The sequence below is a fragment of the Asterias amurensis genome, chromosome 5 (genome assembly GCF_032118995.1).
Source record: "Asterias amurensis chromosome 5, ASM3211899v1".
Taxonomy (NCBI): domain Eukaryota; kingdom Metazoa; phylum Echinodermata; class Asteroidea; order Forcipulatida; family Asteriidae; genus Asterias; species Asterias amurensis.
In genome coordinates, this window is record NC_092652.1 from 3,812,614 (window position 1) to 3,836,426 (window position 23,813).

The following is a 23,813-nucleotide window of genomic DNA, read 5'->3' on the forward strand; positions in this document are numbered from 1 at the left end:
AAGAGTGAAAAACACCACTGTATACATTTCAAGCTGTCCCTCATCATGGCTCTTCAAAAAGAGTGGTGGTTATTTGACTCTTTTAGAGGGGTTTCACTCCAGGACAGAGTGAAAAATCACTCAAAAAGATACAATCTTCAATCTAAACAAGTGGAAAACCACTCTAAAAAGAGTTGTCCTTCATATGGCTCTTGAAAGAGTGCTTTTTCACTCTTTTACACTAAGAGAGTATACTCCTAATCCTAACCACACCCTAACCCGTGTAAATCATGAGGGTTTTGTCGGAACATAGGTGTGTCAGAATAATAGGATGTCAGAATATAGAGCAGTCACCATGTAATTACTTCAGTTGCAAATCACGCACCATCAGCTGATGCTGATAAGGTCTAGTGTTACCGAAATAAAGGCCACTTATTTTAAGGTCTAGGTCTTGATCTACATATACACCTTAAAGACACTGGACAGTATTGGTAATTGTCAAAGACCAGTCTTCTCACTTGGTATATTTCAACATATGCATAAAATAACAAACCTGGTGAAAATTTGAGCTCAATCGGTCGTCGAAGTTGCGAGATAGTAATTAAATAAAAAAATACCCTGATCACACAAAGTTGTGTGCTTTCAGATGCTTGATTTCGAAACCTCAATTCTAAATCTGAGGTCTCGATATCAAATTTGTGGAAAATTACTTCTTTCTCGAAAACTACGTCACTTCAGAGGGAGCTGTTTCTCACAATGTTTTATACTATCAACCGTTCCCTGTTACTCGTAATCAAGACAGGTTTTATGATAATAATTATTTTGAGTAATTACCAATAGTGTACACTGCCTTTAAGGTCTAGGCATTGATCTACATCTACACCTAAATGTACCTCCCTCTCCAACCCCCAACTCCCTCTCTCTCACTCTCTCGATATTTCCTTGCTTTCATGTTATTTCATCTTGTGATGTTTCAAGTTAAGAAAGGATGTTTTATTTCCTTTAGGGTTTTCGTGTGGGTGTGAGGGGAAAGCGTGTAGGTGTGCCAACTGGGCTGGAAAGGGAAGCCAGAAATCAACAACAGAACAACCTACTAAATTAAGTCTAGGAAAACACCCTTACACATAACAACGCTGGATCATACTGGCAATAATTATCTCGATCTGGGGGTTGTGTCTGAGGGTCCTTTGGGACATTTTAATATAATGTACGTAAATAGAAAGATCAGTGTATGGTTCTTAGAACATTGTTAACTGGTAGGATTTGAAACTTAGCATGGCGGGAGATATTCAGCTGCAGTTTGCGATAGCACCATGTGTAAATCTCTTTTGAGGTATAGTGTTGGTTCGGAAAAGAACCTGTGGTTGACAGCTCAACATTTCGATCAGTATGCTCCGGTCGTCTTTTAGACCAGTTTTCATATAGCTGTTTTAACACACAAAAATAGCTAAGCACAACCATATGGTATCCCATTTACAATTTGCAACTGGTATCCTGCTCATTTCTGCTAAAGCAAACCATTATTAACCAATATTGTCTGCTTAAAGACACTGGACACGTTTAAAGGCAGTGGACACTATTGGTAATTGTCAGAGACTAGCCTTCACAGTTGGTGTATCTCAACATATTCATAAAATAACAGTTTGAGCTCAATTTTTTGTCGAAGTTGCAAGATAATAAAAATAAAATATAAATAAAAAATTGTCACACTCGTGCTTGATTTCGAGACCTCAAAATTCTAAATCTGAGGTCTTGAAATCAAATTCGTGGAAAATTACTTCTTTCTCGAAAACTACGTCACTTCAGAGGGAGCCGTTTCTCACAATGTTTTATACCATCAACCTCTCCCCACTACTCGGGACCAAGTAAGGTTTTATGCTGATAATTATTTTGAGTAATTACCAATAGTGTCCACTGCCTTTAAAGGAACAAGCTGCCTTGGATAGGTCGAGTTGGTCTTTGAAAAACGTTTGTAACCAATTTTAATAAAATGCATATGGGTAGAAAGATGTTGTAAAATATAGAATACAATGATCCATAAAACACGCCTCGAAACTGCACGGTTTTCCTTTTACCTCGTCGACTAACACGGTCGGCCATTTATGGGAGTCAAATTTTTGTCTCCCATAAATTGCCGACCGTGTTAGTTTGCAAAGTAAAAGGAAAACCACGCAATTTCGAGGCAAATTTGTGTGGATCATTGTATTCTACTTTTAAATCATCTTTCCAATCATATGCATTTTACACCAAACAGCTATAAACGCTTTTTATAGACTAACTCGTCCGATCCAAGGCAACGTGTTCCTCCTTTAAGCAAATTGGGCCATGTTGCTGGGCTTGGCTCGATGGCGCGCGAAGGCGGGAACTAATTAATTAAGTCTTGAGAACTTTGGGCATTTGGAAATTATGTAAGTTTATAGAAAGATGGTAGACATAACATTTATAACTATAGTAACATCTCAATCAAATCCAATAAATTCACATAATCTGTCATGTTTGTGTCTACTCGGAGGTTTTATACACGTCGTGTTCAACACCCTCAGTTTGGCGATAGTTTCAAATACACAGTAGTTATGACTGTTCCAAATTAAAGGGTTCACTGCCGCCCACTGCTGCACAGTAGTCATCGAGTTGTACAAAATTACAAATCAAATGGCATGGTGAGATGAGGTCATGTGCCTGTCAAAGACATCATCGTGGTCTTTGACTTGAACTTATGGACGGCGATCCTCTATAGGTTCCGATGGTTGTTTTACTTAAATGCACCATGCAGTCGATTTCATGAAACGCTAGGATTAATTCTATCTCGAGTAAGAACGAGTAACTCGTCCTAAACTTAGGTCAGGACGGGTTCAATGGGCGTCCTAACGTTTTCGGATACGGAACTTTACTCGTCCTAAGTCCTGAGATTAATCCTATAAGTTAGACAGAGTTTGGTTAAATCGAAGGCTGGACAGTGACGCTGGACAGTGACGCTGGTAATGGGAGACTTTCCATTGTTAACGTAGTTCTGAGCATGCGCACATTACCGAGAACAATGGATTTTGCCAGGTAAATCTGCTGCCACCAAGCGTCCTGAAAGTCTCCCATTGTCAAAGATTCTCACTTGGGCTATCCCAACATAATATGCAAAAAATAACTAACCTGTAAATATTTGGACTCAATTGGTAATTGAAGTTGCAAGAGAATAATGAAAGAAAAATGACCCTTGTTGCACAGATTTGTGTGCTTTCAGTGCCTAACACAAAAAGTTTTTTATCAGATTCAAACATTTTAGTGAGAAATTAACTTTTTCAAAAATAAAACTATGTAACTTCAGGGGGAGACGTGTGTTTTATACTAATGTATTATAATACGAGGCAATGTTTTATACTATGAACAGCTCTCCATTACTGGTTACAAATGAAGTTTTTATGCTAATAATTACTTTGAGTGATTTCCAATAGTGCGAAGTGTCTTTAAAATGTCCACAAGCTAAAATTAGAAACAGTTAATGTTTGATCGTTTAGAAATGTGTAACAGCCGGATTGGTTTGAATTCTAACAACATTGTCCTTTCCACTTTTCTAATCCCCTTCAACCCTTTAAATCTTGCCATAATGGGCATGACCGTGTCTGTCAATCGTACATGGTGTTCACAACATCTGCATGCCTAAAACGCTCTGACTTGACTTCACAGTTTCCGAAAAGAATTAACATTGGTGGAACTAAATCCGCAACCCAACCAACACGAAAGGTTGCTGAGTTTTCGAAAGGGCAGTCATATTGAAGTTAGAGCGGGGAGCTAGTTTCAACCTCGCTCTCTGAGTAATGTTCTAATTAACCGGCCTTGACTAATCAGGATAGAAGGGCAGATCATAATGTCTTGCTTGTTGATCTTAAACTCGCTCATTTAGAACAGAGAGATAATCATTTCTGACAAGATTTGTTTTCAGTTATAGGCCTTCTGCGCCTTGAACACCCAGCAGGGTGGATATGTGCGCATTACAAGTCTTACTATTATTATCATTATTATTATCATTATAAAATGCATATAGGTAGAAAGATGTTGTAAGAGTAGATTACAATGATCCACACAAACATGCCTCGAAATTGCACGGTTTTCCTTTTACCTCGTCGACTAACACGGTCGGCCATTTCTGGGAGTAAAATTTTTGACTCCCATAAATGGCCGACCGTGTTAGTTGGCAAAGTAAAAGGAAAACCACGCAATTTCGAGGCAAACTTGTGTGGATCATTGTATTCTACTTTTAAAACATCTTTCCAACCATATGCATTTTATTAAAAAAAACGGTTACAAACGCTTTTTATAGACCAACTCGTCCGATCCAAGGCCACGCGTTCCTTTAACACAGCCCACGCGGTTTCTTAAACAAAAGTCAATTGTCCGAACACATTTCCCTTCATAGCTGACGCGCCTATCTTTGGTCCCCACCTGGGAGGGTTAGAGGCAAATAAAGTAACATCTGTCAGAAAAAAAACTCATCTCTGTTGTCTCTACCACACCTGTTAAAATAAATTAATATTGATGGTTCATTTAAATTGATTCTTGGTGAAAACATACCTCCTGCTTCCCGCCCTAGATTAAACACACTACAGACTTAACATGAAATGATTAAAATTTAATATCAAAATACCGCAATGATGAAATCATGTCTGCGGTTTGAGATGAGGTTTTATTAAAAGCAGAGTCAAGGCCAAGTCTAACCCTTTTAAAGTGAATCTTACAAAAAATACCCCTTTTCTTTGTAGACTTTGTCTTGTACTTATTAAAGGCATGGACGCTATTGGTAATTACTCAAAATAATTGTTAGCATACAAAACTTACTTGGTAACGATCAATGGGGAGCTGTTGTTAGTAGAGAACATTGTGAGGTAATTTCTCACTCAAATAATAAACAAATTCAGCCGAACCCTTTAGTTATGCATCTGATTAGCACACAAAGTAATGCAACAAGGGTGTTTTTCTTTCATTTTTTTCTCAGATTCGATTATCAATTGAGCCCAAACGTTCACAGTTTTGTTATTTTATCCTTATGCTGGGATCACTACACCAAATGGGAATCTGGTCTTTTATAGTTACCAAACGTGTACAGTGCCTTTAAAACGCGATCGTGCGCAGAGCAGTCTGCTTCGCATGGAAAGAAACCCTGGGCCTACGCCAGCTGGGAGACTGTCAAACTGCGGTTTGGCTTATAAATAGTCTATGAAGAAATGGGTATTGCTGAAAGATTAACTCGAGTATTTATTTGATTAAAGAACTATTCGACGTTTGACATAAAACTGTCTTAGTTTACTACAAAAAGTGTGAAATGTAAAAAAGAAATTGGGGGGTTTCTTGAAATGTAATCATTTCTCTTTTTAGGCCATGACAAAAGATTTACAGCAGGCCCAGAAATTGACGTTCGTCTTAACTTTCCAATGGCAACTTGCATTTTAGTCCTTCGTCTTAACTTTTAAGTGGCAACTTGCATTTGTGTCAACTTTACTAGTTCGATGGAGGTTCGATGGAGCTGATTCAAAGTCTGATCACGTTAACTCTATACGGACTATTATTGCAGTCTATACGGACTATTATGTGTAGTCAACAAGAGTATTAAATACATGTTTGATGTCTTGTTTTATTGTCTTTTGTACACTAAGTTAAGAAGAAAAAAAGTTAAATCTCATTTAGCTTGTAGAACATTTCCCGAACATTATAATAGTTATTACCGATTATTTCAAGTAAGACGTAATCGTTTCTCTTTTAAACCGGTTTCATCTTATATTGTACTTGAAGGCAGTGGACACTGTTGGTAATTGCTCAAAATAATTTTTAGCATAAAACCTTACTTCAAGTTGGTAACGAGTAATGGGGAGCTGTTGATAGTATAAAACATTGTGAGAAACGGCTCCCTCTGAAGTAACGTAGTTTTCGAGAAAGAAGAAATTTTCCACGAATTTGATTTCGAGACCTCAGATTTAGAACTTGAGGTCTCGAAATCAAGCTTCAGAAAGCACACAACTTCGTGTGACAAGGGTGTTTTTTCTTTCATTATTATCTCGCAACTTCGATGTCCGATTGAGCTTAAATTTTCACAGGTTTGTAATTTTATGTATATGTTGAGATACACCAAGTGAGAAGACTTTGAAAATTGCCAATAGTGTCCAGTGTCTTTAAAACTGTGTCTGGCACGACAGGACGATAAGAAACCCGCGTTTGTTTCTTCAATCTCTGCAGCTGTCTTGTACCACCTCTAAGGTCGTATCTGACCCGTTGAGCTTTCCTTTTTATAGTTCCATGTCTGACCAAAGGTCGGAATGGTTCAAGGTTGAAGAAAGTCACGACATTGACCCTTCATCTGTATTGACAATCTGACCTCGTTCTAAGTCAAGACTCGGTGTTTTACGACTTGTAAAATGAGACAGCTAATAGATGTCTGATCATTATCATCTTGACAATCGTTTCCGTTATGAGTTCATCTTGCGGCAGGTATGAGACCTTGTGTAACCTTTTGGGTTATGACACTTATCAAACCTTAATTGTCACTACTCCATCAAAGACTTATCTGTAAATCAATGTCTTAGACATTTTTATAATTTTATAAGCGAATACACGCTTTCAATAAATATGACACTTTACAGCAACTGGACTTTTCCTTTCTTTATTCATATCTTCGAAACATGACTAAGAGTTGATTTTGCGTGACGTCATTGAGACGGTCACACACACCATGGAAAAATTTCATTGAGCTAAGTTGCTAAGCCTTTAAAAATCATGCTTACCAAAATATGGTTACCATGCAAAATGCTATCTCTCAAATGAGTGACTGATATTGCTCTTATTTTAGCTATAAGCAGAAACGTTTTCAGCACAAAATCGATGACTTCTCCTTGATGGTCCCCACGTGAGTCTTAGTTGTTTTTACTTGTAAATGCAATCGTAGTGGGATGTTCACTTGTGCTTGTTTGTTGGTTTGAAAAGAGTGCAGACTCGTGTCTTTTCAAGTTTTGACCATTAAACTTCATAGATTCACCATAATGTGTTGATCATAATTTAGTGTAAACAGAAAAAGAATCCATTTTTGTAGTTGTGCACAAATGCAATTGTAGTGAAATTTTCACTTGTTTTTATAGCCAATTGGAATTGATTAGTGGTTTGAATAGTGATAACGTAACACCACAATAGGGTGGCCGATTTGCGGGTGCAAGTTTTGACCAGTGATCTTCAGAAGTTCACCACATAATGTAAAAGTCTAAGGACTCGAATAATCTGTTAGGAATTACAAGCCGGATCTTGTCTAGTTTAAACCATCCCAATTCAGGATACTTGCCCTTCCGGACTTCAAGTAGAAAAAATATTGTTCATCAGCGAGTAGGGGCTCAGGAGTAATTTAGAAAAACACGACTCCTGGTCGGAAGAACCTGTCCGAATTGATTTCTAGTCAGATAAAGTGTTGACTGAGTGTCCAGGGGGTATATAGAGTAGCCTTGGTCTTGCTTGCAGACGTAAACTGCCTCATGGACATACACAATGGCTTGAAATTGAGTTTTAAATTACGCTAATAATGATTCGTGAATTAAGAGGCGCCATCAGTTAAAGACACTGGACACCTTTGGTAGTTGTCTTTGACCGGTCATCTCTTTATATAGTCATCTCAACATATGCATGAAATAACTAACCTGTGAAAATTTGAGCTCAGTTGGTCATCGAAGCTCAGTTAGTCGTCGGAGTTGCGAGATAATAGTGAAAGAAAAAACACCCTTGTCACACGAAGTTGTGTGCTGTCAGATGCTTGATTTCGAGACCTCAAAATTCTAAATCTGAGGTCTCGAAATCAAATTCGTGGAAAATTACTTCTTGCTCGAAAACTACGTCACTTCCGAGGGAGACGTTTCCCACAATGTTTTACTATCAACCTCTCCCCATTACTCGTTACCAAGTAAGGTTTTATGCAAATAATTATTTTGAGTAATTACCAGTAGTGTCCACTGCCTTTAAATGCACTATGTAGTTACTCAAAATAATTGTAAGCATAAAAACTTACTTGGTATACGAGCAATGGAGAGCTGCTGATGGTATAAAACATTGTGAGAAACGGCTTCCTCGGAAGTAACGATAGATTTTTTTAAGGGGAAAGAGTTAAATTCTTACTCAAATAGTTGAATCTATAATAAAAGACTTCAGACCTGAAGCAATTATTTTCTTGCAACTTCGACGACCAATTGAGTCCAAATTTTCACAGTTGTTATTGTATGCATTATGTTGGATTACACCAAGTGAGAATACCGGTCTTTGACAATTACCACAAAAGGTGCCTTTAAACCGACACTGTCTCCTCGACTAGGCGTTGTCTCTCTCCACGGTCAGACAACCACACTTAAGGCGGGTTCCTGTTTTTAGCAAGATGTACAGGAAATCTGACCTTCGCATTATTATAGATTCGTCGAATCCCCAAAGTTCCTACCGCGTATAGAATTAAAGATGAAACTGTATGAATATTTATTCTAGAGAAAACATATTTAGCTGCTGCACACTGCCTACCAACCAATGGATGGTATAAATGAAAACAAAAGTTAATGACCTGACGTTTCGACCCTGGCAGAGTCTTGCTTCTAGCGTTAATGGTGACCGTATATAGAGGTTAACATGACTGACCATGTTCATTTCAAACTGGTCATTTTAGCATAAAACGTCAACGAACTAGACATTCAGCTTTTTTTAAACTACAGTACCAAGTGTTCGCTAGTGGTGTCATTAAATTGTGATTAATGACATAGCTTACATTGGATATCCCATCAAACAAAAGAACAAGTTCCCATAGTTACCGGACAACAAAAAAGGTAGACAAAACATTAGGCGTAACCAGGAAGTAGTTCCACAATGGAATAACAAGTCAAGTGTGGAACATGAAAAACATGTGATCATCGGAAGTAATTGGATGAACTAGGCGGGAAACACTGGCGTCTAGTAGATACAACAGTGACGTCACACTCTCTTTCTCTCTCTTAAAGGCATCGGCACTATTGGTAATTACTCAAAATAATTGTTAGCATAAAAACTTATCTTGGCAACGAGCAACGGATAGCTGTTGATATAAAACATTGCGAGGAACGGGTCCCTCTGAAGTAACGTAGTTTTTAGAGAGAGGTAATTTCTCACTCAAATAATGTATCTGAAAGCACATAAAATAATGCAACAAGGGTGTTTTTCTTTTCAGGTTTCAGGTTTAAGGTTTTATAATTCTCTTGCAACTTCGATGACCAGTTGAGTCCAGATTGTCACAGACGTGTTATAAATGTTGTGAGAAGTGAGAAGACTGGTCTTTGACAATATTACCAAAGGTGTCCAGTGCCTTTAAATCTATGAAACGTGTCTGATGTGGGATAATTAAATAAATCCGCTCGTCACTTCCATATCACCCGACATTTTTTCCAATCATCAGAGCTGATATTTTGTTAGTGAAGTCAAGTTCGACAGAGTTTAATCAACCTTGTTCTTTAACTTTATGCTTTCTTCATGTGATGCATTTAGCTTTGAAGTAGAAAATAACAAGCAAATACACGAACATGGCAACATTTTTGACCCGGTTTTCCGGGTCACTTCCGCTTTGACCCGGACTTTGGTCATGTCAAATCGGACCCGGAGTCCGGGTCAAATTTGACCCATCCCGGGTCAAATTTGACCCAGAAGTTGTTAGAGTGTATAAGTCAGATTTTTACATGTCAAAATTTTGACCCGGTTTTTCGGGTCACTTTGACCCAGAGTTTGGTCATGTCAAATCGGACCCGGAGCCCGGGTCAAATTTGACCCATTCCGGGTCAAATTGGACCCAGAAGTTGTTGTATAAGTCAGATTTTTCATTGTATAGCTGTACAACAATGCCTCAACCATGTCTCCCCGCATTACATCGGTGGATATGTAGACCACCTCTTTATTAATAAAAATATATATATATATATAATATAAAAAAACGCCTGTGACTACTAGACCAATAGACCTTTTCGCAAATACCGGGCCGCGCGCGTAAAGCTTGGAATTAGGTGCATTGTGGTCTTGCTGGTATCCAAATTTGATCCATATCTATCCCACAATGCACCTCATTCAACAGTCTGCGCTTGCGCATTGGTATTTGCGATAAGGTCTATGTAATAATAGATGGTTAACCTGAATCAACTCATGCAACATTAAATACTCCAGATTCTTCTTGCTTTGCATCCCTACAGGGAGCCATTTATGTGTTGTGTATTTACATCCATCACATCGAATTATCCCTACTCTAAAGTGAAAGATCTGGAACGCGATTTAGAAGTTTTACTTTAATGTTCTGATATAGAAAGGTTTGCGGCAACACCATGTAATGACTGTCTCTAATGAGTTGGGTGGTTCTGAAAAGAACCGTTGGTTTCAACTCGACGTTTCGATCAGTATGCTCTGACGGTCTTCTGGAGATCAGAACACCATTACATGGTGTGCTCCAGAAGACCGTCAGAGCATACTGATCGAAACGTCGAGTTGAAACCAACGGTTCTTTGCAGAACCACCCCAACTCATTAGAGATAGTCATTACATGGTGTTACCGCAAACCTTTCTATATCGTATTTCCACCATGCAAAGTTTCAAATCCTACTTTAATGTTCTGAATGTAGGATATGTGCTTCATGCATTGCATACTTTACACGTGACGTACTTGCATGGCGTTTATGGCAGAAGCCGTATTGCGTTCTCGTGCCTGTATAGTTTAAAGACACTGGACACGTTTAGTAATTGTCAAAGACCAGTCTTCTCACTTGGTGTATCTCAACATACGCATAAAGTAACAAACCTTTTGACTCGATTGGTCGCCGAACTTGCGAGAGACCTAAGCTCAGGTCTCGAATTCAAATGAATTGTTTCAATAAAATAGTTTGCGTTTCTATCTTTGATTTAATCATTATTATGCGTGTCACGGTCGTTTGGCGGACCAGTCACGTTCCTGCAACCCCCGACTCTGCTTACAAGAGCCTGGCGTGGGCTCCTCCCACTATTCACCGCGCTCTCAGGTGTAGGTCAAGCTCCTACACTGTGTATAAGATGTGGATATCGAGGAGAATATAAAGCAATGAGTTAATGGAATTACTTTATTACACTATGCGGTATGGATATACAACTACACTCCTCGCCTAAATTTACTGTGCAATCAGATGTGGTTGACGATGCTAGCTTTCCAATGATTGGTATGTTTGATACGATTACACTCAGTCATCGATTTAATATATATTCCTGAAGGATTAGAAAACCTAAGTGATATGTTTACTCTTTGCTCAATATTTGTTGTTACTTAAAGAGAAACTCAAACCAAACCAGTCAAGGTCGCGTACAGTTTCAGTCTCCTTGCTCGTTATTAGTAATTAGTGAATGTTGCAGCCAGACGTTGTGGTTGGCTTGTCATGGTTGAAACTTACTGAGGTGGCGATTGCTTCGCCCACAAACACCTCCTAAAAATAGTAGACATTTCCAGACTATGCTATGATGGGAGATGTGCTAGACACTGATTCGAGTACTCTTAAAAAGTCTCAAGATGTTTCAAGATTTAGTCAGCTTTAAACATTCAAGATTTAGTCAGCTTTAAACATCTCAAGTCTTAAACATCTCAAGTCTTAAAGACTTACTCATGATCCAAGAAGACCCTTCTCTCTCATTGAATTCAACTGGTTCCTCAGCAGAGAAACACTTAGCAGCTGACGACACACACAACATCTTCGGTTCCAAGATGCTCATTCGACGGCTGAGAAGGTCTTGTAAGAAACTGCTGCTGTTGTTTATGATAGGAGTTACTGTGTGTTTTGGAATTGTCTTACATACGTCACCACAGAGTGTTCATCTTGATCAATTACAACAAGCTTATGAGGAGTTTCAGTCTCACGTGACCACGGGATTGAGGCATCAAGAAAATGAAAGGTATTGATACTTCTTGGATTTTATAACTATTTTAAAGTTTGGATTGGTTGTCATTCAATCATAAAGCAAGTACCTTGGCACTGTCATTTTTTTTTTTTTTTATGTAATCTTTTTCTTCTGTTTTCGCAAAAGTGTATGAACAAGAAATGTCAGAAAATAATAGAATTCGAATTGCCTCTAGCTATCAGGCAATCTCAGTGGTCTAGTTGGTAAAACACTTTTGTAGAATTGCAAAGGTCGTGGGCTCGAATCCCACCCGAGTAATAATAATATGCCTGTATTTTTTGCACAGAACTCGGGAAAGTACCGAGTCAGTATACGGTGTTAACACACATCGGTGTATGGGTAAAACCAAACTAAAGAAAAGTCACCTCGTTTCTAGCTCCGTTGTCATACGTCCGTGATAATGTCGTGATCTTTTAATAACCATTCATCAGACGTTGTTTTGCATGGGTAGCATGTGTGGGCGTGGCATTGTCTGTCTTTGTTATGAGTTTAGTTTTGTAACAATAGGTGAAACTCTGCCGCCATATGCTGCTAGACTCGACCAAAACCTAGCGTCTGGTATTCATTGGATGGAAGGGGATGTGTCGTTTTGAGGTATTTATCTTCCTCTATATTGAGGAAATAATCCGGAGTAGAGACATCTGCCGGATCTGCCGTTTGGATATCGTTATGGTGGAGGTTGTGTGTCGCACAAAGTGAATAAATTATGTTTACAAAATACGTATACGTTTATAAAGATCAGTCCTATGGACAATCCAATCTGTGCTGGTTTGAGTTAGTCAGCTAACATTGTTCGTCTCACTGGAAATCACAACTCAATGTTTGACATTTTTAATAATTACATCAATTTATATACACGTCTAATCGGATATGAGATTAAGTTAATGTACCTGTTTGCTTGTAAACAGGTGTAGTTCAGTGGCGTCCATTGACATGCATGGGTTACGAACAGGTCAATGTAGAGTTAGCTTGGCTCTTCCATGCCAAAACAGCCCAACTCAAAAAATTACGTTTTGAAAAGGCAAATAAAGAGACAAGCTGTTTGCCATAAAACAGGACGAAAGTATAAAAAGGAGGCTGATATATGACATGTTTTAAAGTCTCATCCATAAATAATGCCTTTGAAACCTTAAAACGGGAAAAGTGCCCCCAAATTACAAATGTTCTCAGTTCATTGATAACGTCTTGCCCGGCGACCAAATGGAGTTCTCTGAAGAACAAAATGATGACCCCCCCCCCCCCCAAAAAAAAAAAAAAAAAAAAAAAAAAAACAATCTAGGTGGTTCTGTAACTGATTTGTGTCTCGTTTCTTTCTTGAAAGTCTACCTCCCATCTTGTCTTTAAATCACATTTCCATCAGAGAGTTCTTTGGGCCTACCTTTGTCCCAGGTTTCTATTTTGTTGTTCTTCACTTTCGACTCCACGTCTTAAAGTTCAAGGTTATTGCTTATTTTTATATAGGTCACCGCGTTTTCACCTTTTCCATAAAATAACTCGTTTGTTGTAAAGTTAGGATTTGTAGGTTGTTTCAATTACCGTATGACCTAGAAACTGACAGCTTTGGTGTATTGTGCATCAGTACTTGGTTAAAGCCATTATACACTTATATTGTCCAAACGGTCCCACACTTCGTACGTATCACAACTTCTATATCACATTTTTTCACAGGACTCGGGAAAGTACTGAGTATACAGTGCTAACACACATCGGTGTATGGGTAAAAAACCAAAATTAATATTCTTTATCCCCGATGCAAATTTAACATCTATTAAAACTTCTATATCAAATAACAAACCTGTGAAAATTTGGGCTCAATCAGTCATCGGAGTCGGGAGAAAATAACGGGAAAACCCACTCTTGTTTCCGCACGTTTCGCCGTGTCATGACATGTGTTTAAAATAAATCCGTAGTTCCCGTAATTCTCGCTATCGAGAATTGATATTGTTTTAATGTTTTCTCAAAAAGTAAAGCATGTCATGGACTAATATTTCTAGAGAAGTCTTTCACCATTACCTTCTGTAAACCCTGTAAATTATTTGTAAATCTGTGAACTTTTTTTTGTCTGTACCGAAAGTGTAATAATGGCTTTAAAGGCATGGACACTTTTACTTATTACTCATTATTCAGCATAAAAACGTACATGTATTAGGAGCAAAGGAGCGCTGTTGATATACAACATTGTGAGAAACACGACTCCCTCTGGAGCAACCTAGTTTTTAAGAAAAAAAGGTAATTCTCAATAAAACATTTGAGTTTGACAAAAGACTTCAAGTTTTTGTTAGGCATCAGAAAGCACACAAATTAATGCTACCTCGCAACTTCGATGACCAATTGAGTTCAAATGTTCACAGGCTTGTTATTTAAGGCATATGTTTTGTTGGGACACACCAAGTAAGAACTAGTTTCTTTGATATATTATCAAAGGTGTCCAGTGACGTTAAATTCTTGGAACAATATCAGCGGTCAGCGGTTACCGTTTATAACATGCTTGATGAATTACTTGGTGATTAGTTGTGTCCGTTTGTAAGTGTAACGTATGGAATTAACGTTGACTACGCAGGTATAGTAAAAAAAAATGTTTTCAATAGTTGTAGGAAGTTCCCAAGGTTGGACGCTTTGTTTTTCCTCATTCCCGAAAGCTAGTCAGGCTCCTTTTGCTTTATACACTCGTTACATCATAAAATGAGATGGGAGATATTTCTTTTCGAAACGTCGACGTAGTGCCTTTATTTCGGGATGCTTTTATTAAGTAAAATGGTATATTATTTGTTGGATGTACCAAGATTTGTCATTCTGAAAACGTCTGACACTTGAGATGATAAAAAAAAATTAGCACTTGTAAATGCCATCTTTGCTTTTTAATTATTTACAAAAAATCCTGGACGTAGGCCTTAAGGGTGAAAATAATAATTTAATCTAATAAAGGATGAATCGTTTAAACATCTAGGTTGGATTTGGAGTTTCAACCAGAAAGCATTCCTGGAACTAAATATACCTCGAAATTGAATCCACCTAAAACTTTTTCGATTAAAGGAACACGTTGCCTTGGATCGGTCGAGTTGGTCTTTGAAAAGCGTTTGTAACCGTTTTTTATAAAATGCATATGGGTAGAAAGATGTTGTAAAAGTAGAATACAATGATCCAATCAAACATGCCTCGAAATTGCGTGGTTTTCCTTTTACCTTGTCGACTAACACGTCGGCCATTTATGGGGGTCAAAATTTTGACTCCCATAAATGGCCGACCATGTTAGTTCGCACAGTAGAAGGAAAACCACGCAATTTCGAGGCAAACTTGTGTGGATCATTGTATTCTACTTTTAAAACATCTTTCCAACCATATGCATTTTATAAAAAAACGGTTACAAACGATTTTGTTATGACCAAACTCGTCCGATCCAAGGCAACGTGTTCCTTTAACCTTCATGGAATGATCGCATGGCCATACCGGACCGTAGAGCAAGGACCGAAATCAGAACAGCCTCTCATCCCAAACATGTTGTCAGGAAATAGTTTCACGTGTAAATCGTATGACACATTTCCCGAGACCTAAGGTTTGGAATGCAGGCATGCGTTTGCGGACACTAGTGCTGTCCATTTAGCTTCAAGCCTCAAGCACTGATGATGTTTCAACATAACACCTTCGTTTTAGTCTTTGGCAACATTCTTGATTCTGTTGCTTCAAGTTCATGCTTCAACAGACATTCAGGAATCCCCTTAAACCCAATGTCTTCAGACCCCATCTTTCAGTTTGGAAACGGAAACAAGTGTCGAGAGCACCTGGATACGTTTCAATGCAATAACTACGATTGGATTTAATTACCTGGAGTGGAAATGTTGTTCCATAAACCTCAATGAGGTCATCAAAAGTTGTTCAAACAGAACGAAGAAGGTTGCGATGACTGACACTGGTGACAGTCATGGTCCAGTATATGCACGGGTTGCAAGACCTTTTTATATGACTCCTTTCTACACACGGGCCTTTGTTCAGTTTTGAAATTAACAAAATAAGTCCACCAATCTTGACCAAGGTTTGGTGTTCAAAGGAACTGAACACTAATGGTAATTACTCAAAGTAATTGTTAGCATAACAACTTACCTTGCAACGAGCAATGGAGAGCTGATAATAACATAAACAATTGAGAGAAACTGCTCCCTCTAAAGTAACGTAAGTTTTGAGAAAGAAGTAATTTCTCAGTAAAATGATTGAATTGATCGAGACCGCGTTAGGTCTCGAAATCAAGCCTCTGCAAGTACACAACTTCGTGTTATGACAAGGCTGGGTTTTTTTGTTTTATTGTTATCTCGCAACTTCGACGACCGATTGTCTTTAAGGAAATCTTTGGTAATTGTCAAAGACTAGTATTTTGAAACATCTTTAAGATCCCGTATGTGTGCAACAAGGATGGTTTTTCTTTCGCAATTCTGTTGCAATTCCGATGACCAATTGATTCAAAATTGTCCCATTTTTTTTTACGTACCAAAGGTGTACAATCCATTTAACCATCGACTTGGTTTGAGCGCAAACCCCGAACCCTGCAGCAAAAAAAAAACGATACTTAAAATCCTGCTCTTGAAAGCATCAAGATAAAGACAAACCCCATACTCGAGATTCTGCATTCATAACAAGACTTGTTGCCTAAAGCTTTTCTCATCTGCTGACTTTGCTCGTTAAATCCTGCAAAATCATCTGAGATCCCGAGTGGATCACTGAAGGAACAAACCCTTAGGGCTCAGGTCAAGTTGGGTTGAGGTCTCAAAGATCAAACTACACAGCTGTATTAACAGAAAAAATCTTCAGCTGTTTTTCAAGTAAAATGACACATATTTGGGAAGGAGGGCAAACGCGTACCCTGAAATTAGATTTTGTCATGTTTTTGTAGATGTTGTTTTGACCAAAAGGCACACTTTAAATTGACACCTTCACTTTGGAACTGTTGACAACGGTTTCGCGGGACTTTTTGAAAATAAAGATCGGAGACTGTAAGTATTTTGAAGGACTGTCTTCAACTACACAAAATATTTAGCTGAGAGATCAACCTTACTGTTTATTGTTTTAGAATAACAAAATTCTCTGTGCTCCGGCCCAGTTTCCTAGAGCACAAAAAGTCACTTAGCACAACACAGTTGTGCATACCAGAATAATATGATGACCGGCCAAACTTCTATGTCACCCATGTACATTTTGAAAATTGATTCTGCTCATTTCTGCGCTTAGCAGCTCTATGAACTGTGGCCCAGATTTATAAAGAGTAAACATATCGACGGAGCAACGAAAGGCGTTGACAAAAATTTGACACTTGTCCTATGAGGTGTTATCAATTCACAGATCATGTAAAAATTATTTTAAACACCAAAGATGATACAGTCAATGTTATTTATAAGTGATTTAGACATGTCTGTAAATTGGCCGGACGTCTCAAATTACCACAGAACCTTGTTTGACTTAAATCAAAACAGAAAACGCCTTTATGGCTAGAAATAGGATGGGAAAGGCTCTAGGGCCAGGAAACTAGCCCAACCATTTGACCCTTTTTAAATCGAGTTCGTCTCATCACAAGGGTCTCATATACAAAGTCAATTTTAAAGGCAGTGACACTATTGGTTATTACTGAAAATATGTATTAACGTAAAACCTTTCTTGATTACCAGTAATGGGGAGAGGTTGACAGTATAAAACAGTGTGAGAAACGGCTCCCTCTGGTGTATCGTAGTTTTCGAATTTGATTTCGAGACCTCAGATTTAGAACTTGAGGTCTCGAAATCAACCATCTAAACGCACACAACTTCGTGTTACAAGGGTGTTTTTTCTTTCATTATTATCTCGCAAGTTCGATGACCGATTGAGCTCAAGTTTTCACAGGTTTGTTATTTCATGCATATGTTGAGATACACCAACTGTGAAGGCTCGTCTTGACAATTACCAATAGTGTCCACTGCCTTTAAAGGCAGTCGGACACCAATGGTAATTGTCAAAGACCAGTATCCTCACTTTATTTGTTTTAGTCATCGAAAGAAAAAACACCCCTGTCGGTCTATTCGTGCGCTTTCAGGCGCATAGAAAGGCTTCAAGAAAGTATTTGGGTAAGAAGTTACCTCTTTCTCAAAAACTACGTTACTTCATTAGGAGCTGTTTCTCACAATGTTATATAGTATCATCAGCTCCCCATTGCTCGTTACCAAGTAAGGTTTTATGCTTTTAAAAAAATTGAGTTATGACCAACAGTGTAATTTGGTTCTTTTTGCCATGCTTTACAGTCTTGTATCGCTAAAAAAAAAACGACAAGCAGGACCACACCCCAAGGGGGTAGGGAAATCTAAAATAACATTACTGATATATAACGGTAGCACACTGGGAGTGACAAGGTTGCCCAATTATGATCTGCAGATGAAACTAATGGGTAAAACCAGGTACGATCTTTTAAGGAAACTTCATTTCAGCTTTGGTGAATGAAGTAAAGGCCATATTCCCAAATATATTTTGTTATTAAATAAAAAACGACGGAAATATAACTAAAATAGTAATCGTTTGAGGGGGGGGGGGGGGGCTACGATTTGGGTGAGGCAGCACCCATCACCCCCCCCCCCCAATTTCCCCACATACAAACACACCCCCAACTAAAACAAAATGAATTTCTCCGTAACTGTATAAAAAAATAAACAAGATGACTGCTTCGACTTGAAGTTCTAAATTAAACGTTGTTCAAGGTTTTTCTCTAGGTTCAATGTCTATTAAGTTAGCGGTGGCGGGGGGGGGGGGCAGGAGGCGGGGTAGACGTTTAATTTTTGGAGCCTAGCCTAGACGTTTAAAGGAACACGTTGCCTTGGATCGGTCGAGTTGGTCTTTGAAAAGCGTGTGTAACCGTTTGTAATGAAATGCACATGGGTGAAAAGATGTTGTAAAAGTAGAATACAATGATCTACACAAACATGCCTCGAAATTGCACGGTTTTCCTTTTACCTTGCCATCAGTTGCCATTTATGGGAGTCAAAATTTTGACTCCCATAAATGGCCGACCGTGTTGGTTCGCGCAGTAAAAGACAAACCTCGCAATTTCGAGGCAAACTTGTGTGGATCATTGTATTCTACTTTTAAAACATCTTTCTAACCATATGCATTTGATAAAAAATTGTTACAAACACTTTTTATAGACCAACTCGTCCGATCCAAGGCAACGTGTTCCTTTAATTCTTGGAGACGTGGAATGAAAATAACGTTTGTGTAGCATTAAACAACCCAAGGTCAAGTGTTTAAGGGTCTAGTTTTGTATGTCTTTTTTTTTTAAGTTGTAAGGAAATTTGTTTTCGTTTAGCTTTTTTAATGGTGGTTTTGATAAAGTCTACTACCGTAATTTATCGTGTACCCATGTGTTCTGTACTGATTCGAACCGTCCGTGATGTGTGTCTTTTTCGGGGGAGGGGGAGGGGAGGGGGAAGGGGGTGTTTTTGGAGAGAGAGATTAGTCTATTGAAACAAGCACTTCCTAGTAAGACAAGAATAAGTTTTAAAATTGGAGCGAAGGCAATTTACCTTAGTAAATGACTCCCAATTTCGACAGGAACTTTGTCTTTAGTAAGTTCCAAATATAACATTTGATTAAAATGTTTCGGGGGGTTTTCGGAAATTGGGATACTGTGTATTTGAGAAAATAGAATTAGCCGTTGCAAACTGCTTTCAAACCAAAAGGGCCAATGGAATCAATGCAAACAATAGTTACTATTCTGACGTTTCGACCGTAGCAGAGTCTGTCTTGAAGGCTAAACAATATGGGTACATCATATATGTACATAAATATGTGCTACATTATGTTGTGCTCCATTAACTTTATCGAACCTTGGCCGAATTCCTACGCGTGAACAAGCACTCATTGGTAAACTATGTTGCCCTTGATCGATCTAACTGACGTGACGTCACAAGGAAACTTCCTATTATGTACTGACGTCACTGACATACCAGATGTTCTTTTAAAGGTGTTGATGTCCACATTAATGTTGCTCATCAAAACCATGTTGCTCATCAAAACCACAAACTATTTCTTGAGGGTATCAATGGTTTTACTGTCGATAACGAACGTCAAATTGAGACATTGTGCCAAAGAATGTAATATTGTTTGTTCTCACTTGGTGTATCCCAACATATGCATAAAATTAAAATAAACTTTGAAAATTGGACTGAATTGGTCATCGATGTTGAGAATAATGAAAGAAAAAACACCCCTGTGCACAAAGAATGTGTGTGCTTTCAGATGCATAAAAGGGCTCCCATAAATGGCCGACCGTGTTAGTTCGCAAATTAAAAGGAAACCCGTGCAATTTCGAGGCAAATTTATGTTGATCATTATATTCTACTCTTAAAACATCTTTCTACATTAACCATATGCATTTCGTAACAAACGGATACAAACGCTTTTTATAGACCAACTCGTCCGATCTAAGGCAATGTGTTCCTTTAAAGGCAACTGACACCTTGGTAATTGTCGAAGACCAGTCTTCTTACATGGTGTATCTCAACATATGCATAAAATAACAAACCTGTGAAAATTTGAGCTCGTTTGGTCGTCGGAGTTGCGAGATAACTATGATTATAGAAACAATACACCCTTGTCACGCGAAGTTGTGTGCTTTCAGATGCTTGATTTCGAGACCTCACCTTCTAAACTTGAGGTCTCGAAATCAGACTCGTTGAAAATTACTAAAACTACGTCACTTCAGAGGGAGCCGTTTTCTCACAATGTTTTATACTATCAACCTCTCCACGTTACTCGTCACCAAGTAAGGTTTTATGCTAATAATTATTTTGAGTAATTACCAAGAGTGTTCACTGCCTTTGTAGAGAACTAAGCACATTTGTACAAAATATCAAAGTATCTAGTAGCATTTCGAGACCATTTCTTAAGTCATACTGGCATAAAAGCTAGGGAATTCTAGACATTTCCTTCTGACCCTGTGTCTTTCTTGTCTTGTAATCGTATGAACTGCCAATTTCTGTGTATATAACATTGAGCTTGAGATTATAGCGTGAGAAAGACACATAACTAGGGATTTCAAATCATTTTAATGTTCCAAGTTTCTTTGAAATCGTTTGTCAGAGGTGAAGGTTTCTAGGAATACTCACGTTACGTGTTCTTTTTACACAAAGTATGGAAACACCGCCTACGAGGGTAATGTCGTGCACAGTATGAAGTGGGTGGGTTTAAGGCTACAGGTCACTACCCGCTGATAATTCACCGCACTTGACTCTCTGAATCACTGTCCAGAAAAAAAATCATGGTGTGTTGTTTTAAAAAAGAACAAAGTACATTTTACATCTTGTATTTATTTCTCGTCAAATATGACATAATAATTTGGGACTTTCGTACGACCTGAGATATGGGTAATCACATTCTGATTGAGAATTACTCGTCTAGGGTGTTGTGGTTTTGGGTTTATAACTGAGTTATGTTGGTTTGGAAGTATAACAAAGAATTCAGAGAGAAATATTTGAAGAGATGTTTTCTACATAATCATCATTAGACCGTGTAAGTTGTACGTAAATCTGTGACCCTAACAATTATTTTTTCTTACCAATTCTGTAATGTTCCTTGAAACAAAATGTTTCATTTGTGAGGCTCTTTTCATAACACTTTATACTTCGTGGTCTTTTGTTTTAATTATTGGCTGGTCATTCGTTTTGGTTTAAATTTTTGTACGCTCTTCGATTGTTTCATCCTCTTGTTTGGTGCTGTTTTAATTTGTACATCGCCTTGTGGTCCAGTCGTGTATGTAAGGCGCTTTATATATAAGCATACTTATTTAAATATGTATTTGTATATTATTATTAATGTTTAAACAGCACACTTGATCTTTTTATCACTTTACCAACAAAATTGAATGTTGAATTTACATTTGATGATATCAATCTTTGTTAACCATGCCAATACATTTATTTCAAGATGCCATAAAGTTACATTTGTGTACATCATTAAAGTTAGTATACATGATTATGAATAAATAATGGCAAACCACAGAATGTAGTCAAGACAATAACAATAACACGGAAGTTGAGTAAATAATCACAATCTTAAAGACAGCGGACACTATTGGTAATTGTCAAAATCCAGTCTTCTTACTTAGTGTATCTCAACTTATGCATAAAATAATAAACCTGTGAAAATTTAAACTCGATTGGTCGTCGGAGTTGCGAGATAACTATGAAAGAAAAAACACCCTTGTCACACGAAGTTGTGTGCTTTCAGATGCTTGATTTTGAGACCTCAAAATCTAAACTTGAGATTTTGAGTGATTACCAATAGTGTCCACTGCTTTTAATACATCTTTATAAAGTCGTTTCCATCAAATAGAGATCAGTGTGCGCTTGCGCAACATTGATGTCATTGGACATCAGTAAAATTTACAGTTTACGTTATTAGGGATGATTGATTATGTTTCTTTTTTATATTACAAATGAATAGTATATTATTAAAGTTTGCTCAAATCCACCTAAGCATAGCATTCATGGATCATTAACTAAAGAGTAATGAATGTTGTAAGCCTATAATTATAGCAAATCAATCATTAATAACATCATGGGTGATAATAGTGTAGTATATATAATGGAAGTAGCAACTGTTCCAACACATCATGGTAGGGGGTAATATATCAGCTATTCCAACACATCATTAGAGGCCAATGGAAGTATCAGCTATTAATAATAACATATGGACGCATCAGCTTCTCCAACACATCATGGTAGGGGGTAATATATCAGCTATTCCAACACATCATTAGAGGCCAATGGAAGTATCAGCTATTAATAATAACATATGGACGCATCAGCTTCTCCAACACATGATGGTTAAGGTGATAATATATCAGCTATTCCAACACATCATTAGAGGCCAATGGAAGTATCAGCTATTAATAATAACATATGGACGCATCAGCTTCTCCAACACATCATGGTTAAAGTGATAATATATCATGAGCTATTCCAACAATTCGTATATATAATAGTTATAATGGAAGTATCAGCTATTCCAGCACATTACATAGCTAGAAGTATAGTGGTGTGGAAGTATAACCAGCTTTTCATACACGGTGCAAATAGATTCGGGGTTTTCATTGGTTTTCTTCAATAATATAGGTTTTCTCGGTCAATTTCGGCAAATGAGCAGCCAATTTAACCACCGAGCTATTCTATTTCGCGCGAAATCGAATGCAACTGAAAAGGGTCATTCGATTTCGTTTCATGATTAGTTAAATGTAATGTTGCGTCATTCGATTTAACAAAATAATCAATCAAATTTAGCAATTCATCAAAGCAGCATTCAAATTCGTAGACGCTTCTTGAGGCGTGTGTGTCACGAAAAAGAATGACGATACGCTAAATTGAACAAAGTGCTGAAGGAATTTGACTCGACTCAAAACGAAATTGACTAGCCGAATTCTGAATTTGAAACGCAGTAAAAACCGGAGAGGCAAAACAGCTTTAATTCGAACGCATGAAAATGAAATTGGCTGCTCATTTTCTGAATTTGACCGAGAAAACCTATAATATAATGTCCTGTTGTTGTTATTGGGTTTTTTCCAAGTTTTTGTCTAGAGTGAGCTATCTTGTGAAATACAGAAATTTCTTTCACATTTTGATTGTTGTTGGCACGAACAAAGGTTACTGACTGACAACAGACAGCTACCGTGTTCTGAACGAATTGCCCAGAGGTTATTGTCGTCCAAACATCTGGCGATTCATTTTTTGTCTTTTACTCTAGAACACAATAGATAGATTCTTGGTTGACGTTGCTGCCCCCTGGTTGCCCATAAAATACACTTTGTCATAATTTTATAAAACATTGTCTAGACATGTACAAGGAAATGTAATTTGAATCCTTTAATATTGTTGATGAAACCAGATTTTTTTAAAGGACCCATTGTG

At 37.8% G+C, this 23,813-nt stretch overlaps 1 protein-coding gene across 1 annotated transcript in view; it reads left to right on the forward strand.

Annotated features, from left to right (window-relative positions):
- The first annotated feature begins 11,095 nt into the window (after positions 1 to 11,095).
- Positions 11,096 to 23,813, forward strand: part of LOC139937784 (alpha-N-acetylneuraminate alpha-2,8-sialyltransferase ST8SIA3-like) — a 30,160-nt gene continuing 17,442 nt past the window's right edge. The window contains exons 1-2 of the mRNA XM_071933090.1: positions 11,096 to 11,174; positions 11,661 to 11,898. Of these exons, the coding sequence (XP_071789191.1) occupies positions 11,096 to 11,174; positions 11,661 to 11,898 (317 nt within the window). The remainder of the gene's footprint in view (positions 11,175 to 11,660; positions 11,899 to 23,813) is intronic.